Raw genomic sequence first — 10,068 nt, forward strand, 5'->3', positions numbered from 1 at the left:
CAGGAGAAGCAGCTGCCTGCACTGCTGACTCGTCCCTTAGTGTTTTTTGTCATCTAAATTGGTATTGAGAAAATCTGTCAGGGTGTTGGATGTGAAAGGTTTTGCCTCATTGATCAATATTTAAAATGATATGCAGCCAAAACAGAAAACCTGAAACCTCTCTGTGACTAACTGCATTGGTAATCAATTATTATGTACGCCTTGTTGTTATGGCACTGGATACGAGTCAGTGTGATTCATCACAGACTGGTTTGTCATAATAGAGAAACAATGAGCAAGATGTGGATAAAAAATATAAAACTTAAGCAAAAATGCATGCTCTATGTTACCTCTTAATATAATATAATATATATACATGGAGCTCCTATTTATTTTTTAAAAAGTGTGCATTTATTCTTTAAAACAGGGAAGCATCATGTGATCAGCTGTTATATGTGGCTGACTTTTTATCATCATCATAAAAAAACTCTGACATGGGAAGTAAATACAGGCCTGACTGAAGTCCACTGCACATTTTAAGTATAAAGGGTCACACTACCATAATCGAATAAAGACGATATCCTCTGCCAACTCCAAGCAAGGAGATGTCTCCTTCAAGTCTAAAGGCGGAAACCTGTCCAAGCACAGGAGTGGTGTCACGGGGGCCTTACTTATCTCCTTCCAGATTAAGTCCCAATTGTTTGCTGTGAACAAAGGCGGCCAGTGAGGAAACCAGCCCCCCAAGGGCCAGATGGTCAGCGTTCAGAGCCCACTGACCCCTCCAGCTCTTGCCCTCTCTGACAGGACTTTGCGTGCTCTGGACGAGGCAGGCCACCCAGCAAAGTCACAATCCACACGCCTCGAATGGAGCTCACATGATGCTGTACTAACTACCTCAGAGAAAGGGATGCTTTTCTTCACTAGCTCTTCACACAAGAGAATAAAAAGTTGAAGCACAATATAATTAATGTTTATATTTTTAATCTGCAAATAATGTAAAAAAAATTGCTTTTGTGTTGCATTTAAAATGCCTTCAAATAAAGGTAAGATGAATAGGGTCAAAGCTGAGAGTGTGAATTGGTTTAACCAAATACTAAAATGCTGTTTAACATTCCATTACAGTAACCATTTCATCAGTGTCTCTGTATGTCAAGACGAGCACCTCTACCAAAGGAAATGCAAGCAATATGCATGTATTTATCATTAGCTCTAATGACATTCTGAAAGTACAGAAGGGGGCAGGGGGCTAGGAAGAAGGAATGCAACCTTTGAGACATGAAACATGAGGACAGGCAGATTAGACACAGTCGAGACAGACTGGTTTGCCTGTAATTACAATGACAACCCACCAAATACATCTCCTGGTCCCTCTTATCTGATATGACTTTATCTGTGCAGCTGAAGTCTGTTTAAACACCAAGCCTTAGGCAACTGGAACGGTATTTAACAGACAAACATGTAAATTACTGGCCTGGTTCCAGATATACTTGACATACAACCAGGATTAATTAGCTTAAGGGACAATGTGGAATATGGAATAAAGATGTAGAACAGGCATATTTAAGGAACAGCTGCTACAAAATTTAAATAAGGGTTAATCAGATTATTTGTTTGATACAAAATGAGTTTTCATTGCCTTTTATTTTTTTTTTACAGGCATCACTTAATGCGGACTGACATCACATAAAACTGCAGAACACTTACAAGTAAAGATTTGTAAAACTGACAGGAGAACGTCAGCTACGTCCATGATTTCAGAACTTGTGCCAATAAGATTGAAAAGTGCTTTAAATTGGATTTCATGTTGTAATTTTGAGCATTCGAGTGTGCTTACTGTCTGGCTCTGTTTATAAATGGATTAGAGGCTTGCAAACTGCCTGTTGTCATACTTTAATTACCTGTCCTATAAATAACAGCGCTACTGTACAGAAGTTATGAGACAAATTGTAATGAAATAGTGAAAAAGTTTTCTGCATCTTTCAAGCCTCGCTGACGGACCGACACTCGGCAGCGCGAGCGACCATCCTCCGGGGAGCGTTAACCGTGTTTCTATGACACGTGAATTAACGCACCATGCCACAGCAAGGAAAGAAACGCGACACGCATGCCTACCTGTATCCACGCAGAATTTGGTCTATCGTGGGTGAATTTGTCCTTCCACGTCTTCAAAAACACCACCGTTGCTGCCGTTGCTCCTGGTCTCTGCTCCGCCACAGCTGATCTGCGCACGGTCAGCGAGCCGCCAAGTGACGTCACGGCATAACTGTGAGTCTCCGCACCGTTTGGTCCAGCACTAGAGGGAGGAAATAAAGTACAGTTCAGCTTGTTGACCTAATGGGAGGATGAAAACACAGTCAATACTACAGCCATATAGTCGTAAACAGTTAACCAACTGACCGCTTAGAGGGCAGCATGAAAAAAGAAGCGTTTTAAAGTGCGATAAGGCAAAATAGGCTCAAGAGTCTGCTGTGTGTCTTTGTTATAATGAGTATAATGAACCGAGTTTAGAGCAACGATAGAAATGTTGCTGATAAAGAGACTTCGGCTGAAAATATTTCAAAAGTCACCGGGAAAATGAAGGTGTAACATTGGATGTTTGAGGAAAAAAAAGCATATCAAAAAAATCAACAGTGTAAAATAATATTCTAAAAAATAATTAATGTGTAAAGTGCATGCATAGGCTGTGACTTGCATATACTGTGCATGTTAATCCCTTTACTTTGAAGCGTGTTAGGACCTATGGTTAGGACACAACTCATCAAGTAACCATCGCCCCCTACTGACAAAATGCCTACAGCATCGATGAATTGTGGGATTTGCAAGAAACAATTTAAAGAAAAATGAATAAACAAAGAAATTTGCCGCTTATTACGAGAAAAAAAACATCAATTTTATTAGAACAAGTAACCATGCAGAGAAGATTCGACGTCAGTGATAATAACAGTCCATGGACCCTTTTATACTATGAAGTCTTAAAACGAAATAAAAATTGTAGAACAGCGCCTTCTGTTGGGGAAACAATTCAACACAGGAGAAAGAAAATGAGACAAAATGCCTTAAAAACCTCAAACCACTTTTGATGATTTTTGGATATACATTAGAGGGTAATATCTTTGGAAAAATGGGTGCATACACTCCAGAACTCATAGCTATTGATTATGGCAGAACTGTAATACGTTTTAAAAAAGACCCAGGACAAATTTACATTAACTGAATAGACTGGAGTAGAAAAGACTTTAAAGTTTCTCAGAAGTACAAAATAAATCTTTATACTTTTGAATCTTATCTCTTCTATATTCAAAATAGGGGAAGAAATTGTAGGATTTTAAGTGATGAATCTCTGTGGCCTGTGGATTAACTTTAAATCACTGAGGCCTGCAGAAATACTTGAAAAGATGATTAGCCTTTAATGACCCGCGCTTCCTAAAGATACCAAGACCTTGATGAATATCAAACTCAGGTGAGTACTAGCAACCTTGTATTAAACATTTAATCATCAGCAGAATTTTCATATAAGTAGGCTTGGTTCATTTTTGTGTGTACCCAGTGGAGAGAAAGTCTTTTTGGTTGTTCTGAAGACAAATTGAAACAGCACAGAACGGAAATGATCAGGAAATTTAATTAAGTTGAAAAATCAAGCCAACATAAAGCTATTTGGGAATTCCCACATGAAAGAGACTTAGTAAGAAAGATCTGAGATAACATGTAAATAAGTTTAAAATGCCAGTCATCCATAAGCAGAAACAACATTCATCACATATATACTCAATAAAGCACGAAAATTTTTTAAACACTGCTGTCAGCAAATATGCTGGTTTTACAAGTGAAGATGAAGTCCTATTTCAAAGTTTGTTGTACAGTTAAATATGGTAGCAACATGATAACTTTGCCAAACCAGTCTTTCTCACATTGCGTTTATTAAGAGGAACTTTTGAAGATATTGTTGTCATAATTGTTCACTTTTATCTCTATCAAAGATGCTGCGTGTGTTGGCAAGTTTCGCAAAGTGGGCTTTTGAGTTAAAACACAGGCATAACAGTCTTGTTTTCAGTGGAAACATTATGACCTTATCATATAACTCGCTAGAATGCATAACTACTATACCTGATGATGAAATTAAAGGAACTGATAAAAACAGTAGCTCTGGAACAAGCACAATACTATAGCCACTATTTAGTATCTGTAACCCACTTGCACCTTTAACAACAAGTGTTTATATGATTTAAAAATATATGATATCAACTCACATTAATGTAACCCGTGTTTTGCATCTGTTCGGAAACAGAAAATACTAAGTATAGGGTTCAATCTGAGCGCATGCTTCAAATTGTGCTAACCCAACTTTTGCACAGGGTGAAACAAAACAGAGATAACCATAACAATGAACACCTTGAGTTATTTACCAAATAAGCGTTTATCGAGTACTTACCGTTTTCTTGTCACATTTCGATACAGCAACATGTTGCCATCAACAGTCTGTGAACTCCTGAATGCGCATCGACATGGCGCATGCGCAGTACTTGACATTTTGAAGTTGCTTCTCCGGGGTGTTTGAACAGGAAGGCGGACATGTTGGTCAGGCTGTGGGAGAAAATCGGGCATCGTCTGCTGTTTTTTTTCTCGAAAACTAACACATATCTAAGCCCGGTTTAAGCGTTCTCAATTGAAGAGAGCGAGACGTTTGGACGGAAGACAATCGACTTTCAGTGACAATGCCCGGGCTGCGGCTGAAGGACTGCCGTTAAACGTTGTTAGGAGTCCGTGTTTAAACAGCGAAATTTGGAAGAAGCAGAAGTTTTTTTCCCACCACTTCTACTTTTGAGCTGTCAGATTCTATTGTCGTTTTCTGCAAGGGCCTGGCAGAGATATAGGAATGGGCCTGGACTAACCTTTCGACAAGCTGTGTTCTACTCACAGACATTACATATGTTTTAATTGCCTTTTGTTTGGATGCAATAACATTTTAAGCCCTTCTCCTCGGTGGCATCCTGTGGAGGCTGACTAATCTTTCGCCTCATTTATCTTTTGCCACTGAAGTTATTCGCTACACAAACTGGGAAAACCTCTCTCGACTCTGGAAATGTGGCTTTTGTATATTCAACGCAACCTTAAACGTTTCATCGTCTGTGAAATCTCGAGGAGAACGATGCATTTTCTTTGAAGTGCGGCGGAAAGTTCACACGAAGAAAGGAACATTTGGCTAGCTAGCTACCACTGGCTGCTAAAGCTAGCTAGCCAGCCTTCTGCCTCGCCAGTGAGCTGTTTTTGTTTAAAACCCAACGTCGGGACTGAGTTTGACAGCAAAAATGTCTACTGGGGAAAGCATGGGGGCTCGGTTTGAGAAAATCGATGCCATGTTGAAGGATCCAAAGTCAGAAGTAAACACGGATTGTCTTCTGGTAAGTTTGTAGCCCTGTTAGCTGGCGAAGCTAGGCAAGCCAACCATTCGGGGTCAGTCTACTCCTTGGAGCAGAAAGTCTTTCCGACTCCAATAAGTCGTCTCGATTGTCACTGAAGGAATGCACTGAACCTAACACCGACAAGCTATATATTCCTCTAACACTTCATCAAGCTCATACCACTTACATACGATCAGATTCACATACATAAATATGACATGCTAAAGGAAAACATTACGTGGTTTGAAGGCATTTTCCTGCAATCAAATGCCGTATAACCTCAAAATCAAATGAATTGTAAGGTTGATGTTTAACTTCCAGTACTTTGAAAGCTAGCTTCAAGGAAGTCGTCTAACTCATTAAAAAACAATGGTAGCTGAAATATACTAACAGATGGCAGCCGTGCGTTTGCTTCACACCCCACAGATACACTGTATCAGATTATTTTTGGTTAGTTAAGAATTTCCGAATACCTTAACCAACCGATAGGTCCTTTTGCTGTTAAAGATCATTAGGAAGTGAGTGGGTAGGTGTGCTGTTTAGTCTAGATTTACTTATCTAAGCTTCATTTGAAGTGATAGTCTGCCCGCATGCCTGTTGAAACCTGCAGGCCTCCAGCAGCTGCATCAGTACACCTGTTGGCAGAAGTTTGCCCTGGCTGCTTCCTGTCGGGCTCATGGAGTGACTCCTGTCTATGGAAAGAAGGCGGCTGCTGCCACGTGCTAAACCCTAGAGCAACACCTTCATAGGGTTTTATTACATGCCGCAATCCCAGGAATTGAGTCACCATGGAGTAGATGCCAAAGGGGATGTTGTTGTGTCAAGTGTTTGTTGATATCAGTAGTCTCTCAGCTTGGGTGACAGTGGCAATGAGTGTTGTCATAAGGATCTGGCCTTTGGTGACTCATGGCCCCGCAAAGTGCTATGAAACCAAAACTCATGAGGGTAATTGGATGGAAGATTTTGACTGGCTTTCCGGTGAGAGAGCCTGGCACTTACTAGTTTACTGCCAGGGATGAATGAATAGAACACAAGGACACCAAGGATCTGAATTTCAACACAATTTTAGTTTGAATAAGCAAAATTGTGTTTGGGGGGTTCAATTTTACCAGTTTGAGCTCTGATCATAATGACAGTGCTTTTGTGTCATTCAGATGCAGTCAAATGATCCTCAGTTTAGCTTTCAGCAAGAAGTTTGGGGTTTGTTTTGGATGCAGTGAAAAGCAGACATACCTAAGAATTTTGTGATGCAGCTTATATGCACTCTTTGATTATTTTTTATTATTATTTGTGGTTGTTGTACTTCATATTGTTCATTTCCTGCAGGCCTATTCTGAGTCTGTAATTTTTTTAGTCAGTAGTCTCTTTCATACTGCCAGTTAAAGGCACAGTGTGAACCCCTAGCATCAATGTCTCAGAGGCATGATTGTGGTCCCACTACTATGCCTGCCTTGGAAGTAGTTAAAGAGAGCCTTTTCAGATCTTGCATCAACATGACCAGCTTTAGGTCTGACTGTTCACACCTTGCATCAACAGTAAGTCTCCAGTGACCACCGCTATCAGATCTCACTCTCCCACTTCAGATGCAAATAAATGCAAGCCGGTGGTCTGTCACTTTGCATGATTGTTGCTGTGGATACAAGAAAAGTGGGCAGTGCTTAAAGAGGTCGAGCACACAGAAGCGCACACCACTGCACCAATGTTGGACAAATCTATAGGAAGACTGAGGGATCGGATCTAAGAACGTTTTGATGAGCGATCACACCTGGAGCTGAGGCTTTTCACTTCACGTCTGATCCTGATCTGACTTAATGCTGGGTGTAAACAGGGTCAGGAGTCAGGATCACTGTGAGCCTGTAGAGCCAGTGTGTGGAGCTCCAGGAGTGTGTTTACCTCTCGTGCTTCCGTGACGCCATAGTGCGATGTGAAATGACACACTGGGACACTTGTAGTAAGCTGCTACAGGATCAGTATGAAAATACAAAGACATGATGATGATGGTGGTAAAGCTGCATTGAAGCTGTGCCGGATGCCATTGATTCATATGTCATGACAACAAACTACAACAGTTGTGGAAGCATGGTAACAGCAAAAATACTTGTATTCTGAATCACTCAGGTGTTATTTGTTTAATGTAATACCTTTGGACTAAGTTAATTTCCCTTCTTTGTATAATAGATCTTGTTAAATGCAGACTGACTTACCAACAATAGCAAAGAACATCAGAAGAGCTGTTCTGAGAAGGGGGCCTGACCTGATACCCCGCCCACACACCCTTGTTTAGTGTTTGTCAAGGCTGCTGTAGATAGCCGTCTTTCCAAAAGAAAACTTGCTTAGTCTCTTTGACCTCCCATCCTGCTGCAGAAAGAAGCAATTAAACTCACCTAAAAAGTGCACACACTCTGCATTTTTAATGGCAAAAAGCTGTGGGGACTGTTCCTGCTGGCAGCCTCACACACAAGGGTGTTGTTTCTTTTTTTTCCCCCCTTTGCTGCAATCTCGCCTGATCAATGAATGGAGGCCTTTTGCTGAGGCTCTCTCTGCGACCATGCAACTCCACCCACAGCTTAATAAAATTCCATGCTAATCAAATAACCTCTTGTCTTTGACTGGCCTGGAGTTCCGTGTGTCCCAAAGCCATTCTGCGCGTCTGGGGAGAGTTGAAGCCATGCAGGCAGCTCTGAGGTAGCTGGGTGTGGGCTCCGCTTGCTACCCATAAACCAAAATTATGTGGACTGAAGACTCATGTTTCTGAAGGCCGTGAATCAGGACATTTAACTCATAAAGCAGCCAACATGCTTGGCTATGAGTAATAGGTTCCATCAGAATGTACAATGCTGCCTTTTACTGGCTGTGTTTCCATACCTGAGTTTCAAGCTGGCATCACTCAAGCCACATTTTTCCCCAAAGAAGCCTGGTCTGTGTCGTGTCGTGGTGACATTTGGCCTGCACCTTAACACTCAGCTTCAGGCTGGTCTGTTGAGCACAGTGGCCTGTCGCCCTTATCTTCACCCCTTAAATAAATCCTGCTGGGAGAGAAGAGTGCCTTATCTGGATTGGCTGCCCCCTCCTCTATCATTGCGCTCCAGGCAAGCTTCTAAGAGCCAATGTGAGGAGACAGGATTCCTGACATTGTGATGTGAAAGCTTACTGACATTAAGGGTCTGAGGATTTTCTTTCTGTGTATTTTCTGTATTATTAACCAGATCTTCTTATCAAATAATTCTCTCTCATACTGTAGTTTGAGGTGCTTTAAATTAACACTCAGAAAATAGTCTTTATCATTTTGTGGGAATACTGAGTATGACTTTTGTGGCTTCGGTGGAGTTTCATTTTGTAATCTAAAAGGATATGTTGGAACTTGTTTAGCAAATGCCTCTTTCGAAGATATATTGATGCTTCCTTGAACAGTCCTTCTTCTTATACTTGGGCTGCTTTGGCCTCACTGTGTGTCATCCTTCTTCATCCAATATTGAGTGCGAGGAAAACTGCAAACCAAGAATCAAAGAGCATTGTTAATGAAGTGAAAGCTGCACATACAGCTGAGTGCACGCTCTTGATCTGAGGGATTTGGAAAACAAGCAGAATTTGTATTTTTCATGAATTCTGGTTTTATTAAACAACAGAGATGATGAATGTGTCAAAATTAGAGCCCAACCGATATGGGATTTTTTGGGCCGGTGCCGATACCAATACTGGGGGCAAAAAAAAGACGATATCCAATATATCGACCGATGTCTGATATATCGTCTGATATATATAATAAATTTATTGATATACACAGGATATACTGTATATAATCACAAATCATTATAATACCCATATGATTCAAGACAGAGACAGAACACTATTAAATTAAAACAAGGAACTTAAATTATAAAACTGTCAACATAAGAACTATAGTGTAAATCAATGATGAATAAGAACAAGCTGTAAACACAATAATAAATAAAGAAGTCAAACTTTAAACACAGTAAGTAGAAAAAAAAAGTCAAACTGTAAACACACAATGAGCAGCTTACACGCCATCAAAACGCCGTATTATAGTCTTACATAAGATTATGGTGGACGTGTGAATTAACAGTGGCATTTATCTCTGTTTATCTCACAAAAAAGCAACTGACACGATGTTAAAACGTCATTCTATAGTCTTACATCAGATAATGGTGGACGGAGGGGCAGGGAACTGGGGCAGTGTACAGCCCAAAACACAGACACACAGGAGCAGGAGTGACAGGATCTCTAATTGGCTAAGTGTAGCCAATTTTTATTATTGGCTACATTTTGGCCCATGTTGATTAATCGGTGACAGGCATAATCGGCCCGATTAATCAGTCGGGCTCTAGTCAAAATTGTAGCTGCTGGTTAATGACGGCATTCATGTGCCACTCAAACTAGAGTTGATCCCTCTGCAGTATCTATGTAGTCTAATCCTGTCTCTTATCTCTTTGTATGTCATAAATTCTTGATGGAACAACTTAACAAAACATGAATCTATAAAAGCTAGTGTTAAACATTTAACACCCTTATGCATTTCTACAGTCACTTTAAGCCACATTCAGCACCAGTAGCAGAGATCAACATTCAAATCTGACTCTAGAATGATTGGCTAAAAATCTTTCTCTGTTCCCTTTTTCTTCTCACACACTCGCCTTCCTCAGGCTCAGGTGAAGAGATGGCCTAAGCCAGT

General features: G+C 40.6%; 2 protein-coding genes across 4 annotated transcripts in view; one reads left to right on the forward strand and one right to left on the reverse strand.

Moving 5' to 3' along the window:
* The window catches only part of greb1l (GREB1 like retinoic acid receptor coactivator), a 47,523-nt gene extending 43,043 nt beyond the window's left edge, over nucleotides 1-4,480 (reverse strand). Inside the window, exons 1-2 of the mRNA XM_074689337.1 lie at nucleotides 4,409-4,480; nucleotides 2,092-2,272 (exon numbers count right to left, since the gene is read on the reverse strand). The gene's annotated coding sequence lies outside the window, so the exon portion shown is untranslated. The remainder of the gene's footprint in view (nucleotides 1-2,091; nucleotides 2,273-4,408) is intronic.
* A 64-nt stretch (nucleotides 4,481-4,544) lies between these two features.
* The window catches only part of rock1 (Rho-associated, coiled-coil containing protein kinase 1), a 38,216-nt gene continuing 32,692 nt past the window's right edge, over nucleotides 4,545-10,068 (forward strand). For all 3 annotated transcript variants that reach the window (XM_074689339.1, XM_074689342.1, XM_074689340.1), the window contains exon 1: nucleotides 4,545-5,378. In XM_074689339.1, the coding sequence (XP_074545440.1) occupies nucleotides 5,286-5,378 (93 nt within the window). In that variant the 5' untranslated portion in view covers nucleotides 4,545-5,285. The remainder of the gene's footprint in view (nucleotides 5,379-10,068) is intronic.

This window comes from Halichoeres trimaculatus, unplaced genomic scaffold (assembly GCF_033239565.1).
Source record: "Halichoeres trimaculatus isolate MK-OKI-2021-1 unplaced genomic scaffold, fHalTri1.1 fHalTri1_scaffold_15, whole genome shotgun sequence".
Taxonomy (NCBI): domain Eukaryota; kingdom Metazoa; phylum Chordata; class Actinopteri; order Labriformes; family Labridae; genus Halichoeres; species Halichoeres trimaculatus.